General features: G+C 40.1%; 4 protein-coding genes across 8 annotated transcripts; 2 read left to right on the plus strand and 2 right to left on the minus strand.

The window, feature by feature from the left end:
- Nucleotides 1-4,741: 4,741 nt before the first annotated feature.
- On the minus strand, nucleotides 4,742-7,369 carry Tert (telomerase reverse transcriptase). Of its 5 annotated transcripts, none has more exons than XM_077409175.1 (7): nucleotides 7,168-7,369; nucleotides 6,387-7,035; nucleotides 6,174-6,262; nucleotides 5,612-5,817; nucleotides 5,292-5,530; nucleotides 5,036-5,229; nucleotides 4,742-4,920 (listed from the first exon to the last, which is right to left on the minus strand). In XM_077409175.1, the coding sequence occupies exons 1-7, from the start codon at nucleotides 7,326-7,328 to the stop codon at nucleotides 4,782-4,784; spliced, it is 1,677 nt and encodes a 558-aa protein (XP_077265301.1). In that variant the 5' UTR covers nucleotides 7,329-7,369; the 3' UTR covers nucleotides 4,742-4,781. The 5 variants fall into 5 exon arrangements, with proteins under 5 accessions (XP_077265301.1, XP_077265300.1, XP_077265298.1 ...); XM_077409174.1 differs by having other exon boundaries at nucleotides 5,421-5,530; nucleotides 5,949-6,262; XM_077409172.1 differs by having other exon boundaries at nucleotides 5,949-6,262.
- A 156-nt stretch (nucleotides 7,370-7,525) lies between these two features.
- Clpp (Caseinolytic protease proteolytic subunit) lies at nucleotides 7,526-9,292 on the plus strand. The gene is made up of 4 exons (XM_077409179.1): nucleotides 7,526-7,963; nucleotides 8,067-8,201; nucleotides 8,299-8,689; nucleotides 8,767-9,292. Exons 1-4 carry the CDS (start codon nucleotides 7,928-7,930, stop codon nucleotides 8,910-8,912), a joined length of 708 nt encoding a protein of 235 aa, XP_077265305.1. The 5' UTR covers nucleotides 7,526-7,927; the 3' UTR covers nucleotides 8,913-9,292.
- Lft (Limb expression 1 family member lowfat) lies at nucleotides 8,977-12,153 on the minus strand. Its single transcript, XM_077409178.1, has 4 exons — nucleotides 11,578-12,153; nucleotides 10,905-11,089; nucleotides 10,447-10,793; nucleotides 8,977-10,370 (listed from the first exon to the last, which is right to left on the minus strand). The coding sequence occupies exons 2-4, from the start codon at nucleotides 11,059-11,061 to the stop codon at nucleotides 9,966-9,968; spliced, it is 909 nt and encodes a 302-aa protein (XP_077265304.1). The 5' UTR covers nucleotides 11,062-11,089; nucleotides 11,578-12,153; the 3' UTR covers nucleotides 8,977-9,965.
- A 1,597-nt stretch (nucleotides 12,154-13,750) lies between these two features.
- Cyce (cyclin E) lies at nucleotides 13,751-17,832 on the plus strand. The gene is made up of 3 exons (XM_077409365.1): nucleotides 13,751-14,911; nucleotides 15,362-15,971; nucleotides 16,175-17,832. The coding sequence occupies exons 1-3, from the start codon at nucleotides 14,898-14,900 to the stop codon at nucleotides 16,919-16,921; spliced, it is 1,371 nt and encodes a 456-aa protein (XP_077265491.1). The 5' UTR covers nucleotides 13,751-14,897; the 3' UTR covers nucleotides 16,922-17,832.
- Nucleotides 17,833-17,956: the final 124 nt, after the last annotated feature.

A 17,956-nucleotide genomic window follows, 5' to 3' on the forward strand; every position in this document is an offset into this window, starting at 1 on the left:
GAACACACGTGTGTGTGTGTGTGTCAATTGGCTACTTTGGCGACTGTTGGTAAATCAACCGCAACGATAAAAAGCATATAGTTTCACTATTGACACTATTATACCTATATAAATTGACAATATTAAGTGGCACATTGGCGATTTTGACAACAATGAACAAATAATATAAATTTACCTTATATCTCTTGACGAGAACATATTTATTCCATATAATTTTAGCCAAAAATGATTCGGATATTGATATAGTTCCATAGTCGGCGTGCAACAAAAATACTCAACAAAAAATCATGCAATCAGCTTAAAGAAAACATTCAAAACGAGAAAAAAGGCTAAAACCATTTTGTAGTGTTTTTCTATCATGTATGATTGCCGAGAGATATATGTATAGTATACCATAAGTGTGTAATGAAAATGAAAAGTCGCTCGGCGCACGCGTTTCGTTTTTCGTTTTCGATATAAATTCGACCACCGTGACCTAGATTTTGATGCGTACTTAAACTTTGGAGAAGGATTTTTAAATCCATAAAGCCAATAAAAAGATATGCGTTAAGAAAAAAACCGGTATTACAGACGGCTTTAGGATCCCCTTAAGATCTCGCGCGCTTTCTCGCCTTACTTTATTGTTAGTATAATCAAAAATTGCCAGTATTAAAAATGACTAATTCCAATAGGGCAGATTTCAAACTAACGAGTGCTTGTCGAATCGTCTTTCTATCATTTGCGGTTGCCGAAATACAAGCGTTTTATAAAAATAAAAACTCGCTCGGCGCCCGAATCCTCAAGATTTTGCGCGCTGTTTCGTCTTAATAAACGGAAATAAATAATTGGCAATAATAAAAGTGAGCAATTCTAATAGAGTAGAGCTGCACGATCTATAAAAAGTGCTTTTTGAATCATCTTTCTGTCTTTTACGATTGCCGAGATATAAGCGTTTAATGAAAATGATGAATGCGGCGAGGCGCGCGATTCTCTTGGCCAGCTCGCGCTTTATTGCTTCAATAAACGAAAGTACATATTGCGAGTAATGCACGTGAGTAATACCAATAGGGCAAAATACGAAGTACAAAGTCTTTTTTTAATCGTCTTTCTATCATTTACGGTTGCCGAGATATAAGCGTTTTACGAAAGTCAGAAATTATTTTGCGCCCGATCTTTACGGCACGCGCGCGCTTTATCGTGTTAAATAAACGGAAGGACGCAATTGTTAGTAATAAAATCGAGATATTCCAATGGGGTGCGGAGTATAAACTAAAGTGTCCTTTTTGAATCATCTCTATATCTTCGGTGGTTGCCCAGATATTTGCGATAAACGATAGGGAAGACTTCCTCGCGCCAATTATAGCCAGCGACACATGGCCTTGACCTAACTTGAGCGGCGAACGGCTGGCGGCGGGCGGCGCGGGGAGGGGAACAGTTTCGTCACGAACAGCTGTACGTTATTGATCCACTTTCTGAATTGCATGGCCTTGACCTAAATCGCCGAGTCCGGAAATGCCGGCGCGCGTCGTAAATATTTTGGTGTTTTCGCTAACTGATTTAAATTTAAGTATAACGAGTGGCCTGCTTCCAAAGCAGCGTCGTTTACATTGTCACAGCTTCCTCTTTAATGTGAGATGTATATTATTAATGATATTGCAATCACGCTAATCACATTGGCGCTAATTACAATATTTTATGCGTCGTTTATGAATGATGTTTATATCTGTGGTGATTGCTGAAGAACTTATTAATCGTTGGCTATAACGCATTATGCAAAGGCATTTTATATAACTCTTTATCGTTCAATCTTGTTTGAGAGAGCATGCCTCACATTAAAAAACACATAACAATGATAAGATAAACGTATTTCTTGAGATTTAGTTTCGTATCGTCCGTCGCATTTTGGACCGTCTTTACGCCAAGCGCGAGCGACGGCATTCGTAGCTTCCTTTTTTTCGTTGGCTATCTAACATTATGCAGAGGCATTTTATAACTTTTAATCGTTTATTCTTGTTCGAGAGAGCACGCCTCACATTAAAGGACACATAACAATGATAAAATAAACGTATTTTTAGAGATTTATCAGTCCCGCGTCGTTTTGCAGCATTTCGGACCGTCTTCCCGCCGCGGCCGACCGCGAGCGACGGCATTCGTATAATAGCTTCCTTTTTTTCGTTGGCTATAACGCATTATGCAAAGGCATTTTATATAACTCTTTATCGTTCAATCTTGTTTGAGAGCGTATGTTGAAATACAGAATAGAATACTTATGATATATGAACAATGCCAAGTGTTCTTTAACCTTTTCGCTACGACAGCGTCGGCTGAATAACGATCATGACTTATGAGATATACGGCAGCGTAGGCCGCCGCGCCGCAATGTTCGTCTTGGAGCAACGGAGGTGCTCGGTACTGACATCACAATCCTAATTTGTTGCATTAAAAATATAATTTTTCAAGCATAAAAGTAAAACGAGATTTTGTTTTACATAAAAACAATATCTATTTAAAATTATATACCATCATATTATTTTAAACCTTATTATATATTTAATACACTACAAGCGGAGTTAGTATATCAATATATATCAATTAATACGGCTATATATCAGTTATAGCCAGCGTTAGGAGCGAAAAAGTTAATGCAAAGCACGTTATCTTTATAATTAATTCAACGATAAGAAGCTTTAGAATATGAAAGAGGTAAAGCGCTAAACTCCGACTTATATGTATACGGACGATTCACAAGACATATTTTTTATGTTGATAATGTCAAGTATCTTTTAATGCAAAGTTTATAATATTATTTTATGACGTCGAGAAAGACTGAGCTCACCGACAGACGACATCTTTATACTTGTAATATCTTGTATTTGGAAATGGGAACGAGAAGCATGCTCTCTCAAAAAAAAATAGATGACAGAATGTTTTAAAATGCTGTCAAAATGGTGATTGACGAGAGAAACAAAGCTCTGAATTCGTGTCACCTAATTCTAAACGAGTCTCAGAAAATATACGTTGACACAACTATACATATAATCTCTCTCTCTGCTGTTATCTCTATTAAATAATTATAAATTTTTTAGCAAAATAATGTAAGTCATTGTAATGTATCTTATTGCTATTTCGTGGAAACTGTGTACATTACGTGTATATTCCTTCAATTCTCTATGTCATATGTTTAACGTGAGAAATTAGTTGGAACGTTTTGCGTGGCGCATACGTAAATTACTGTGAATTGCTCGTAATATTTAAACGAATATAATTAATGAATATAATAATAAAAGATATTTCATATTTCAATGATAGGTTAAAATTAAACAATTAGATGAATTTGATCACGTATCGTAGAGATGCACAAAAGATCATAAAAATGATTGAAAGTACATATTAAAATGAACCGTTAGGTGAAAATGGCGATTCTCGGTGTTGAAAACTCCGTTTAAATCGGCAAAAGTATTAGCATAGCACGTTAAGCAAGGAGGTTGACGGAGGTATTCTAAACGAGGGTGTTGCCTCCCCACATTGCCTCCGCTTAGTCACGCTGCTATTGGTCAAAGCGCGGGAGCCTACTGCCCCTTCTACGCATACCTGCCAGCGCTCTGATTGGCCGTAGGCTGGGCATCCGCGCCGTTATTCAAGAGATGGGTAAAAGTAGGGGTAGGCGAGCCGCTGTAGAATACCTACTGCAACCGCAACCTCTTCGCTCGTCATGCTTCCCGCGTAACAGGAGCGATTTCTGAGGAATTACAAACGACCGCAAACTCGTTTTGCCGCTGTGCGCTGTTCGAATATCTACTGCAACCTCGCTTATCATGCTTCTCGCGTAACAGAAGCGATTTCTGAGAACTTACAGACGACTCCAAACTCGCGATTCTCGCTTCCCTCGTAATCTAAAATTTTTTTTATAATTGTTATGATCTTTCAAGCGTCACAATGAATACGTAATATGTATATATTTCTCACTGTTACTTAATAATAATTACTTAATATTAACATAAATTGTTTATTAAATTTGTAATGTATTTATTATTAATATTACATTTGCTTATCAAGAGACACGGTGTCTTGTGCCAAGTACAAGATAGGTGTATACATAGCGATATGAATGTATAGATAATTCATGCGCACGTGTAAGATGTATAAGCGACGAATATCGCAAGATTGGCAATAAGACGATAACAAATTAAAATTATAACTGTAATGTATATGTTCTCTTCGATAAAATATATCTTTAAATTTTTAGTAAACAGTTTCTATAAATTAATAAACACAAATTCCCCCCCCCCCTCTCCCCCACGCCTTGCCATCTCGTTGATCTGTGCTCTCTCCTTGTTCAACTTTCTGCAAGTAACAAAGATAGAACGACGCTCGAGCATTATAAGCGTAGTTCTGGACGCAGCCTTAGTTAGCACATGTATTATATATATAGATATACATATATGTATTGTATATAGTTGATTTATAGAAGAAACAAAATTATGGAAGAATGAGATTACATTTACACCCAGACAATTTATCAAAATTAATGTAACTATTCAAACGTCGCAATTTTAACCCCATGTATTTTTTTCAAGATTGTACGTACATCGGTGTCATATTTTACAATGTTGCGGTCGGTGCAATAATTGATTTACTTCATTCGTAAGCTGTTATTGCGTAACATTTAAAACATATTAACGTAAGATAAAATAAATAATTAATTGTGCACTATGTTTTGTGTGACTGAGGGAAAGTTTAGAATAAATAATAACACGTAGAATAATTAATAACAGTTTCAGCATTTAATTTCGGATCCAATTTTACAATGTAATAGAAATTTGTTTTAGAAACGTTACATTCGTGCGTCCGTAAGGCATCATTCCTACATTTGATTTGATTTTATTTGGATTGAATCTTACGTTATATTCAGGTATTCCATTTTTAATGGTTTCTAAAAACCTGTAAAAAGTATTGTATTTATAATACAAAATTTTATAATATATTTTATGCATGTGTATTTGCGTTCGTGTGTCTAATAATACAAGTAGATTGTTAAATAGATTATTAAAATTACTTTGCTGCATAATGTTCATTTTCAGTAACATATAGTATGTCGTCTACATATCTACATAGTAGACTGTTGTTTAAATATTCAGAAAATATTTTTTCAGACATGTGTTGGTAATATATGTCGGATAAAATCGGAGATACCGATGCACCTTGTGGCACACCAAATTTTATTGAATATATTCGTTCATTCAATTTAACCTACGATAAAAATATTATTGAATATTAATTTAACTTTTTAATTTCATATATATTTATTTTACCTTTTGACGAAATATTAATTTCTTTATTTTATCAATCAACTTTTTTGTTTGAACTAATTTAGGTTTTTCTTTGGTAATCTTTGTGTTTTGGGGTATATGTTTCCTAAGGTTATAAGATAAAATTTGCACCGTGAATTTTTTTCTTTGGCTTCTTTTAGTTTTTAACAGGGTAAAAGTTCGCACTGCAAGATACCTTTCTAATCGTTCGCAATACATTACGATAATATCATATAATTTTTCTGAAAGAAAATATTAAAATGTAAGTAATCGATATACTTGATGATAAATATATGTTAAATGTGATGAATAATAAATTATACGTTGTATTATCGAGCCAAATGCATCTTGAATGTCACATAAAACGAAATATAATCGTTTCTTAGATCTTGGGTATAGAAAATTTGAAATCTCCTTTCTGCAGCTTGCTACACTTGGGATGCCACTTTCATTAGAATATGTCACGTATAATTGTTGCAGAAATCTTAAGACAACGTCAATATCGTCATATTTTTCTTTAGCATCGTACCTAAAATTGTGTGCACATGTAAGTATATATATATATATATATTTTTTTTTACTAATAGTATTTATATTCATTTGTAGCATATATAAAATTGTATTGAAGAAATAATTTATTAAAAATAGGTGTTTATGTACTTTGTTATAAATAAAGCTCTCAAACCAGAAGAACCTGGAATAAATTTATATGTCCCGATATTATGTCTCTTATTTAGTCTCGTGTCGGGTACGAGACCACGAGTATTCTCTTTTTCCCGTATAAACTCTTCTTGCATTTTACACCAATTATCTTTTGTAATGTAAACCCATTGTTTATGAATTGCTTTCAAGACCACATATTTATGTAAGATCTTTATAACGTACTGTGTAAAAAACCAATGCAATAGCTTCAATATAATTATCCATTGTACTATACCGTTATCAATTGAATGTAACCATCTAATGTCAGAAATCTAGAAAAAAGATATTGCGGACAATATTGGACGCTTCAATTATCAAATTAATATATAGAAATGATGATAATGGTCCTGTTCAAACCATCTATAAAAAATTTGCTTCAACTTTCAATAAACGTACATCCAGCTTCTTGAACAATGGTTGCAAGTCTAGTAATGCTCCAGTAGCATTTTCCGTTCGTTGTACAGTTCTTTTGAAGGCACTTTTTATCGTCATCTTTCCTGGAACTGTCTTTAAAAGACGACATATTGTCCTATTTATAGCATTTCGATTCCTTTTGCCAAATAATTCAGGAGGAACATTTTTATTCAATAGCGAGCTGAAGAAAGATTGCAGTAAACGGGTATCAACTTGATTTTTGTATTTCTGGGTTTCGTTTCTTTGGCCATTTTCCGCTATAGATTTCAATTTATCGAAATAATTAAATTTATTATGCCGGATCTTGAATAATTTCAATATCGGTGACAATGCAGGAATAACGTTGTCTAAGTTAACGTTTTTGTAATGGCTGCCGAGTCCAATATCTGTATTTAGAATGCTACGACATATATCTCGCTCTGTATTCTTGCTCTCTAAAATATGATATTTTGAAATTTTTGCCGTGGTACGATTTGTCTTCCTTAATCGGCATCTAGATGAAAACAATTTCACTTTGGAATTATATGTTTCAAGTGGGACAGGAGATGTAACTTTTGTCTCAGCTTCTGACTTTGGACAGGGTGCATTTTTAGATGTCCTGCTTCTTCCATTATCCCAAGCGTATGTTTTTCTAGGAAAGAACATTATAACTGATATGTTAACTTGAACACAAAAACAAAATAATCGAAGAAAAAGCAAAAAACAAAGAAATAATTTTATATTCAAAAAAAGAAAATACTAAAAGAAGAAAAATAATAGAAACCTGTTATTCATAAAAGGTGGTTTGTAATAATTGCAATTCATTTCTGTTAGAAACTTTAACAATAAACGTTTCAGCGCCAAGCTTTCCACTTTTCCTGCATAAATAAACACAATAGACAATAAAGCGCAAGAAAGACACGGTTGAACCACGAAATATCCCATGCCATATCACTGAGGTGAGTGAGGATGACGCGATGCAAAACAAAACATCACGGCATTCACGGCCAGTAGCCAGTATTCTATAGTCGTCGGTTTCTCTTGTCAGTTGTCCTATTTGTCGACCCTCATAACAAAAAGAACTGAATTGTAATCTAGGGAATTTGATTCATAATTTCTCATGAAGCTTGGACAATTCTCGGCTCGGGTTGTGATTTGCTTATTTGAAAATTTTATAATAGAAAAGGAACGTGTTCGTGAAATATAACCTCAACTTGTATCTGTACGAAATAAATAATAGTAACAGGAAGGAGCAAATTAATGAGCATGAAAGAGTTCTTTTCTCTTACACTCGTGTACAGTTTCCTGACGAGAGGATATCTTTCGGAATTTATTTAATACTTTATTAGTAAATGTTTGAGATATAGGTTACGTTTGACACCGAGCTTTTTATATTTTTTATAGCGCAATAAGTTGTTTGTCTTCTCTCTCAGAGAATACCCTTAATTGTGATCGCCACCATATCCCGTTACGTGAATTCTCTTGTCGGAAAACATTTTTTTCTAAACGATTATTGCGTCGTCAGTCTGTGAAGATTACTGAAGATGTTGCAAAGAATAAGTGGTTTGCTACAAATCACCGTGAGTATTTTGTTCGCACACAGATATTTCCAACGAAAATGAATCTGCTGAAATAATCTCGTGAAAATTAACAAATTAAATAATCCTTCTTTCCGTATAATAGGCTTATGGGCACAAAGTGAGCAGCAGATACTTAAATTTTGTTCCTATTGTAGTGGAACAAAGTGGACGTGGTGAGCGTGCATACGACATTTATTCGCGTCTTCTGAAAGAGAGGATTATTTGTCTCATGGGTCCAGTACGATGAAATTATATATATATATATATCTTACTATATTTACACATTTTTAATTTACAATTCTGAGACAAATTTAATCATTTTTTTCATTCAACAGGTCACAGATGTTGTAGCTTCCGCTGTAATTGCTCAACTTCTTTTTCTTCAATCCGAAAGCAGTAAAAATCCGATTCATTTATATATTAATTCACCCGGTGGGAGTGTAACGGCGGGACTCGGGATATACGACACCATGCAATACGTTCTTCCCCCTATCTCTACCTGGTGCGTAGGGCAAGCGTGCTCTATGGCAAGTCTACTTTTAGCGGCTGGAACCAAAGGAATGCGTCATTCTTTACCAAATGCTAGAATCATGATACATCAACCATCGGGAGGAGTACAAGGACAAGCTACAGATATTCAGATACAAGCCACGGAAATCCTTAAATTGAAACAACAAATCAACGAGTTGTACGTCAAACATACCGGGCAGAATTTAGAAGAAATAGGTATGCCTGCCGAGATGTCTTTTCTAGGCTTTACCATATGTAAAATGTTTTTTTATTTCATAAAAATCATATCGCAGCAAGGAGTATGGAGAGAGATAATTTTATGAGCCCAACGCAAGCCAAAGAGTTTGGAATTATAGACAAAGTATTGGCCCATCCTATGCAAGAAGAAACTGCAGAAGCAGCAACGGAGAAAGCAGACAATGTAACAACGAAACCTTAATGCTGCGCTGGATAGGATGGGTATATAGGTTCCATTTTATCGTCGTGTCGTAACAAACGCGATAAAAAGATGTATCATTATTTAATAATAATAATAAACTATTTATAAAACAATTATAAACTATAAACTACATCCTATTCAACTGAAAAAGCGACATGTTCACTTTCAAATTGGCATATATAAAACATACCGATGTGTAACAGCATTACGAATGAGTATTAGAATGATAATCGTCCGTTCCTCGGAGTATATATCTTCAGACAAGCGTGATATATATCGATAAAAGCAAGTGTGTAACTTGCAATATGAAAAAACCTCTTCACCTAAAAAACCTATTTTGCCGTGTATTAATTTTTCGCTTCCGTTTATAACTTCTAATGCGAGTTATCAAAAACGTACAGTCTCAGCGATTTCATAAGTCGTAAAAATAAATTTTATTGTTTTTATACATACCTACCCTGTTTGTATAATCGTTATCTTAAAAGTTTTATCTTAAAAATGCCGTTTATACGGTTATTATTATTGTGAATATCACACGCGCGCATGCACTTTTTAATTTTTTTTCCGACTCTGAATATATACGTCAGCTAATCTCTTACCGAATTGTACTCTGATAATTAAGCAAAAGTCTTGCTTCAAAATATAGACAATGGAAGACGAAGCCTCGCGTCCCGAAATATATACATATACAAGTAAATTTGTGCGAAATGTTAAAATGCGAGTGTTCTAAATTATGCATAGTATATCTTTATAATTCTTAGCGATAACATTTATATATAATTAGTATACTTCTACGTATCTCGAGATATCCCATTTAAGATCTATTATCACCAGGAATGCTTTATAAAAAAAAGCTCTATAAAGAAACGCTTTATAAAAAGGACGGCATAGTTTTCGCGTCACAAAGTTAGGCCTTGGAAAGAATTAAGTAAAACGGCCTTTATAAGACTATCTCAAAAAACTACGTTTCTTTTTTTTTCCCCCCAAAACTTATCCCTCGCGAAAGACCAGTCTCGCGCGTTATTTATCTCGGCAAGATTCTCACATTAAAATTCACTGTGGGCAGACTTGCGCGTGTGCGAGCATCAATATATCTTTCTTTTCTTTTGGAAATCTAAGTTCTCGTCCCGCTAATCGCGCAGTTTCAAGTTCACGCTCGGCTAAAGCCAATTCCATTGCCACGATCCCGCCACCGCTCTCGTGTTCTCTAGCAACCCAGTCCAATGCCATTTGGCTACGCATATCGTCGTCCAATGCCCGATGACTGTAATGCGCGACTACTTCCTGCCTGCTGCACTGCCTTTCTCTCATGGCTTTTAAAGAACCATTCCAATGAAGCAGTTGAAAGACTGTCATTAGCTCTTGGAATTCCAACATTGTTCTTCCACGATTGCATTCCAACATAAAACGAAACGCCCCTATACCTGTGTTTGGATCTTCTTTCTCGTCGCCGCTTCCCTGAAAGCAAGGCATATGCGTATAAGCATCTCTGCTGTGATTCAACGTGATAAATAACTCGTCATATTTCATTTACTTGTGCTTGGCTACCGACTCCGTTCGACGTTGCCGAAGGTTTGGCAAAACTAGCCCTTGCCTCCGCGACAGCTTTTTCAATGAAATCATCGGTAATTTTTCGCGATGGATGTTCGTTAAATACAGAATTCATTAGCGCAATTTTTGCGGCCGATCTGCGTGCTTCCGCCTTCGTGGGACAGTTTTGAAAGCTTCCGAAACAAGATCCTCCAGGAAGCGTTACGTAGCAAACGTAAGGTGGATTGGCACCAGGAATGGATTCATAAATAACCAACGCGCCATTTCTCAATTCCGTTCCTCTAGCTTGTTTCATCTGCCAAAATTCTTGCAACGCTTCCACGACATTTACTGCGTATATAAAAATATATGTAGAAAATTAAAAGTGGTCTAAACGAAAGCAACTGGTAAAAATTAAGCTGAGAAAGATTTTGTTATATATATATATATATATATATATACCTCTGCCATAACCTTGACTATGTTTTGCAAAACTATTAACCACCGCATCTACAGCCTCTCTTAAAACTTGCTTAGCACGGGCATCCACCAGTCCACCCGTGACCCCCATATTTTCGGGAACACGTGATTTTGTCTTAACTGGCATCGTGCCCCGCATTACTCAGAGAAACTTGCATTTATTTACTCTGCAAAAATATAGCGTCGCTTTAGCGTTATTTCTAACTTCCGAAACTAAATATATACGTGGTAAAACACAACTCGATAACTCTTTCATACGTCTTTCTATAATATACACAAATACACATATATATCGTTACATCAGTCTCAAAGAATATCGTAAAACACGTCGTATACGTATCAAGAATGTAAAAAACGTATAAAAATCATCTCAAGATTTATGATAAGTGGAAAGTACACGCTAATTAAACCGCATCCGTCGCGATTAAGAAAAACGACGAGATTTTTTTCTTTTCGGGTAATACGGAGGTTTCGCGACAGGTACTAGGTGTACGACTCGCCGTCACAGTGACGTTGACAATCGCGATCGGGTTCGGGACTTCGGGATCGGGATCGGGATCGGGATCAGGTCGGCGTTCGCGCCGTCGATCACGGATGACGACGTCCGATCAGGGTCAGGCGACGCTGGGCGACGCGACGCGTCTCGTTTACTCACCGAGGAATCGACGAGACAATGCTGCGCGCGCGCGCACCGTCTTCTCGGTGACCCACGTCGACCGTCGACGTTCGACTCGACGAGTGTCGGATGCTGCGCGACAACGGGAGCGAAGAGACGAAGACGAAGGTGGCATCGGGCGACGGGCGTGAGAAGGAACCCAGGAAGTGTGTCTGACCGCGCGGAAACCCGGATGCCCAGGAACCAGGAATTCGCGTAAATTACTCTCCGATCTCCGATCGGGGCACCGCGCACCGAGCGCCGCGGGATCAAATTGCAAGACACATATAACGCGTTTAATGGCCCCGGACCGCTGACGATTTCCAGAAAACCAGGGCCGGGCGACTCGCATGGGCGCCCCGCGTCACCGCCGGCAACCGCCGCCCGCCGCCCGCCGTCAGTCCGTCTCCCCGGTCTCCCGTCTCCCGTCACCCGTTCACGGGCCACGGCCGCCACGCCACGAGGTCCGCTCGGTCCGCTGTTCGCTTTCCGCTTTCCGCTTTGTCGCCGATGGTCACCGATGGTCGCCGAGGCTTGCCAATGCCAACCGAACGTTTTCTCTTATTTATTTTCTTTGCTAACGGATCCAGTCACCAGTGCCGCACCATCGCACCATGCCCATTCGGCCCATTGCCCACTGCCCACTTATTGCCCTTGCCCAGCGCCCAGTCGGCCGTGACCGTGACTCGCGCGCTTCCGAGGAATTACTTATATGACAATAAAATAACGTTTATCGTTAATAAAATATGACAGTAAATTGACCAGTCAGTCTAATCATTAATCGTATTGGCATTGAGTAACGTTAAAATGTCAACGCGCTACTTGACGAAAAATCTTGATTATCTCATGTAATTTTTTTTCGTCAAATGGCGGCAAAATCTTTTCGCGCGGGCTGTTGGAAATAAATAATAAAAGGTTACGAAGATGACAGTGCAATCTCAAAGAGATACACGATCGTGTATCTCTACGGTAGATTAATATCGTACATTGCGTTAGACTCTATGCCCTCTGGTACCGCTCAAAATATGCGAGGAAGCAAAATTGTGAAAAATCACGTAAATTCTATTCATTTTCCGCTCCTTTCCCCGTATATCGAGATTTATCGATTCCTCCACGCACATTAATCTAGAATTTATTGCGCGTGTCCCAGTCCCATGTGCGACATTGCATCGATCGCATTGCCGACAATGCCGACATTATCGGACTATCGGAGCAACTCGAACAACTTGCGATCTAGATGACGAGACTTGTCGCAAGAAAGTCCGATGGCAAGGGCGACGTGTTGCGATCGCTTTCTGAAATGTACATATACCTGTAGATAAAACAGCAGCCACCATAGCGCGGCACATTCAAACTATTCCAAGATATTAATAATAAATTTGCTGACGTATCTTGGCGGATTTGCGTAAATTTTGATGACTTTTTTTTTTCAACATATTCACGTACCTATATACTTACGAACAATTCTACTCTTATTTCTTTCAATTTATGCATGCGACTTCTTATTTGACAAAATATAACGACGAAAAATCAAATCAGATCAAATCAAAAGTTACAATCGATTCTTGACATACTTTTGACGCCGTTTTTGAAACTTGGATGGAATATCTTATTATTTAGCCGCGCGTGCATCTGTTGAGAAATCTGAAACTTTCTACATCGTTGGTCGCAATGTCGCGAAAGAAATGTCACCACCGTTATATATTATATAATTGTGCGTGACAGATAATCGAACGCGCGTCATAGTTTGACAAGTTGAGCAATTTGGGCGGAAAAGGGGCAGAGCGAGACGTCCGCGTCGCGAGTAATTTCGGCGCGTAAGCGGGAAGACTGGTAATGGCGCGGATGTGGTTACGTGGCGAGAGGCAAGGCAAGAGGCAAGAGGTTCCCGAAACCGAAAAGGGAACGGAACGGAACGGCTGCCCGCCGCGGAAGTAGGAAAAGCCCGCGAACGAGGCGAGGCGCGGCGAGCCGCGAGCGGCAATTTACGCGCGCACATTTCCCGCGCGGTCGCCGCGGTCGACGGCCGCGCGCGCGCGCAAGTGGTGCAAGTGGTGCAAGTGGTGCAAGTGGTGCAACCGCGTGCACGGGTGCGTGTTTGTACATATGCGTAGGACGGATCAGCTGAGCGCCAGCTGTGCCGCGCGCCTCGGCCAATCGGCGACGAGGGACAGCAGCGCGGCGTGGCGCTCGTCGCTCCGGCTCCGGCGTTCCCGCGAAACGAAACGCGTTTCGTAGTTGTAGGCGCTACGCGCTACGCGCTCCGCGTCCGCGCCCGCGCCCGCGCCAGTTCGTTTCGCAGCTCGCGCTCGCAGCAGAGACGCGCCGACGCGCCTGGACGCGCCCGCCATCCGAACGTGTCTCGTCGCTCGTCGCGATCGTCTTCCAGCCGCGTCAACCTGCTGCTCGCGTTTTCCGTCCAGGTCCAGACGCCGAACTGTCGATCCAGCCGATGTGACACGCGCGACGAGGGACGAATGACGAGAGCGGCAACGCGAAAGATACGCGAGACGCGAGTGGGAGATACATATGCGACGCGGCCTCGACCGGGCCTTCCGTCCTGCGTTTGTCGCGCGCGAGCCTCTCGGAGCCTCCGGACTTGACGCGTCTGTCTGCCCGGTCGACGCCAATCCCTGCATTTTCGCTGGATATCCGCCCGAGCGAGCTGGCCCCGACCGTGGTGCCTCGCGGAAGGACGCTCGTCGCTCGTCTCGGGTCTCGGAGTCGCCTTTCGGCGGACAGAAATATCACGAGTGTGACGTGCGCGGAAAGGAAGGTATCCGGGAGCCGAGGTATCGTAACGGCGTCGTGCCACTCGTGCCTGAAACGTACCACGGAAATCTCCAAAATTTGCCCCTTCTTTGAGGTTATGTGCCGCATATAGAGGGCGTTACAGAGCTTACAGGGGTTGCTCGTCGTTCGTCGTTTCGCGCGCTAGTCTCCCGCGCTTCCAGATCCACGTCCTCTATTTTTCTCGAAATATCGTCGATTCGCGACCCGCACCCGCTGCAAAATAATTCGCGAGCGAGACGAATGAATTTTCCGATCAGCGAAATTGACGCCCAACGAAAATCGTGAGTCTACGCGTTGAATCGAAGACGGCCAGGAGAGCTGAAGAGAACGTGCGTTATGGCGATCGGCGGCGCGTAGGCTTCGCGCGCTCCTCCGCCTTTTCGTCGTTTTCCCTGGGACATCGTCGCGCCCGGATCGTGGAAATTCAACGGGTCCTCGTTTCCGGAGTCTCCCTTGCCGCGCACGCTTGGGAAAAATTTATTCCGGCCGCAAATATTTTCCGTACGCGTCGACGATCCCGCGGCAAGATGCCACGGAGCAGGTGAGTGATCGATGTTCGATTTGGCGTTGGAATTCAGATATATCTCCGTCTCGTGGCCCCTGGCTCATTTGGATTACGACGAAATCGATTCGGCGCCTATTCGTTGCTCCGTTAAAAATACATTTTTTCTATTCGCGCTTAAAATTTCCGCCTATAACCTTTTCCTCTCGGTCGGTCTCTCTTCCGAAGCTTTGGCAGCTTTTCTTCGGCTGCGTAACGCGTCGTTGTCTCTAGCCGTTTAGCGCTATTCGCGTTGTAAATCTGCAAATTAACGTGCGTTAGCTCCAGAAATTTTTTGACGCGTATCGCATTTTTTAATAATATACCGATTGGAAATGACATGTTTGCGAGATATTTACTTTGTCCCGCTTTATATCGTACAACGTGTTAGAGATAAACGATGTCGAAGGACTCGGGCGCGAAAAGAAATAATCTTTCTTCCGTATTTAGTTTGCAGGAAAAAAAATCACAAACTTACCTGCAAGGAGGCAAGGCGCAGTCTCTGAAACGTAAGAGACGTACGACGGAACTTTCTGAAGATTCGGAAAATATATATCCACCTAGTAAGGTACCCGGGCTGTCGCACGTCTCGTACGCGGAATCTTGTCACGTCGCACGCTCGGTAGACGCCGCGCGCACTCCCCAACATCAGACATCTCCGTTGAAGGAGCAGCGGGAACCAGCTACGTGGTCGGAATTGAGGACCGCGACTTGTTTCTTAACGCCTTCGGCCTCCAACGGCACGTCCGTTAGACCTAGTCCGTTGCCGTCTCTTCCGTGGGCCGATGGCTCTCAAGTATGGTCCCTCATGTGTCTCGGGGATCAGAAAACTATAATTCAGAGGGATCCAGAAATGTTCCAAAGGCACCCAACGTTGCAGCCACGGATGAGAGCAATTTTATTAGATTGGTTAATCGAGGTCTGCGAGGTGTATAAATTACATAGAGAAACTTATTATCTCGCTATGGATTATATAGACAGATATTTGTCTATTCATCGTGACGTACCTAAAAATCAATTGCAACTTATAGGAATAACTTGTCTTTTTGTCGCTTCTAAGGTTTGTGAATTTTTTTTATTTTTTCTCATTTTCAATTGCGTTACAATAGTGATGTGTATCAAATAGTGAAAACGAAACGAGTAAATAAAATTTTATTTTTGCGTTTTGCATTTTGCTTTTGCAATCTGAAAATATATCTACGTTTGTAGCGCGAGGCGGATAAAGAATTAAGAAATAAAAAATGAAATAAAATAATTTTGCAGGTCGAAGAGATATATCCGCCTAAAATCGCAGACTTTGCGTACGTCACCGATGGAGCCTGTACGGAAGAAGAAATTTTAGGAAAGGAGTTGATGATTTTGAAAGGACTCGGATGGAATCTGTCCCCGATAACCGCTCCGGGATGGCTCAATATTTACATGCAGATTGAATCGGGCGATTCGTCCAGACCGAACACTTTCATATATCCACAGTACGGTGGATTGCAATATTCTCAAGCGGCTCAACTGTTAGATCTGGCGACTTTGGACGAAGGTTGTTTGAAGTTTCCGTACAGCCACGTAGCTGCGGCAGCGATTTATCATACCCAAGGAAGGGAATGCGCGTTAAGGGTATCCCGATTGTCGTGGGAACAGCTCGTGCCTTGCGTCGAGTGGCTTACGGCGTTCGCTACTACCGTCGCCGAAGAGGAATCCCAGTCTCTTTTACGATCCACCGTTACGCCCGTAGAATCACATTCTGGATCCGGACTGAAGGCCACTGTACCTAATATCGTTGTGGACGAATCGCATCGCATACAGACTCACGTGGTCGATTTGAATATGTTGGAAAAGGCACAGCAACGATTAGCCGGAGAAATCCCGAGCGGTCGTGCGAACGATTCGGACACGATTGTCGAATCCGGTAGGCGAAGCCCAAACGAGAGTGGCCTTTTAACCCCGCCGTCTAGCGATCAAAAAAATTCTCCATCGTCGACATGCCCTACGCCACAGTTACATTCTTATACGTAACTAAATATTTGCAATCGCTTCGTATACCAGATATATGGTAAATTTGTTATATTTACTATATAGCCGTAAATTACAGCACGATAATTCTTATAGAAACGTGAAATATTTTGGAAAAGGCGCGTGCAGAAATGCTGACGACATTGAACGTTGTGACGCGTTGTTGTAAATAATACGAAGCTTCCCAATCGCATCCTTCGTACCGAACGATTGTACTTTTGTAATAACAATAAGACTCGGTACGAGATATCAAGCATTTTTCAAGTAATAAGGCATAAAATAGCACGATTGATTCAACGTCACTTATTTAATTACGGACGCTTGATAAAGTACTTTGTGACTTTGCGTGATTTACAAATGCCTCACAAAGCACATTTATGATTTGAAGTAGCAGCCATACGTGACTGCTTTTTGTGATTGTACCTAATACAGTGAAATTTCTCACACCTTATATTAACAACGTGTATTAGGCTAGATTTGTCCCTTTACTGCTTTATTATTAACGTGAGAGAAATACTAGTGCCTGTAACAAGTGTCCTTAAATAATTATTTCTATCTATTTTTTGAAAGAGAGCATTGTGAATAGTATTCTTTTATACAACTCGCTTTATATTGTAATACATTGTGTTACGGCGGTGCGTTACCTGGCCGAATGAATGCATTTTTATTATGTATATTGAAATTCTATTGAAAACAATCTTTATATCCTTAAATTTAGAACGAATGGCGAGAGGGATGAATGAAAGGATTGAGTATGACGGTTAATTAAAATTAAGAAAAAAAAAGTAATAATCTTTAAATTAGCATTAAAATTTTGTGGTGAATTTGTACTGCCTGGCATGTAATAACGTGGCGGTTTATACATATTTGTATGGTGAGTTTGACAATAAATATTTTGCAGACAACTTACGATATATATTGTGAAAAAAGTTTTATTTCTTATCTCCTCAAACTAACTGCTAATTCATTTATAATTTTATACTTGAACAAAATGAATCCATATCCATCCTACAGTCTTGGCGGACTGAATGAACGACA

Source organism: Temnothorax americanus, unplaced genomic scaffold, assembly GCF_048541705.1.
Source record: "Temnothorax americanus isolate GAGA-0224 unplaced genomic scaffold, ASM4854170v1 Scaffold26, whole genome shotgun sequence".
NCBI lineage: Eukaryota > Metazoa > Arthropoda > Insecta > Hymenoptera > Formicidae > Temnothorax > Temnothorax americanus.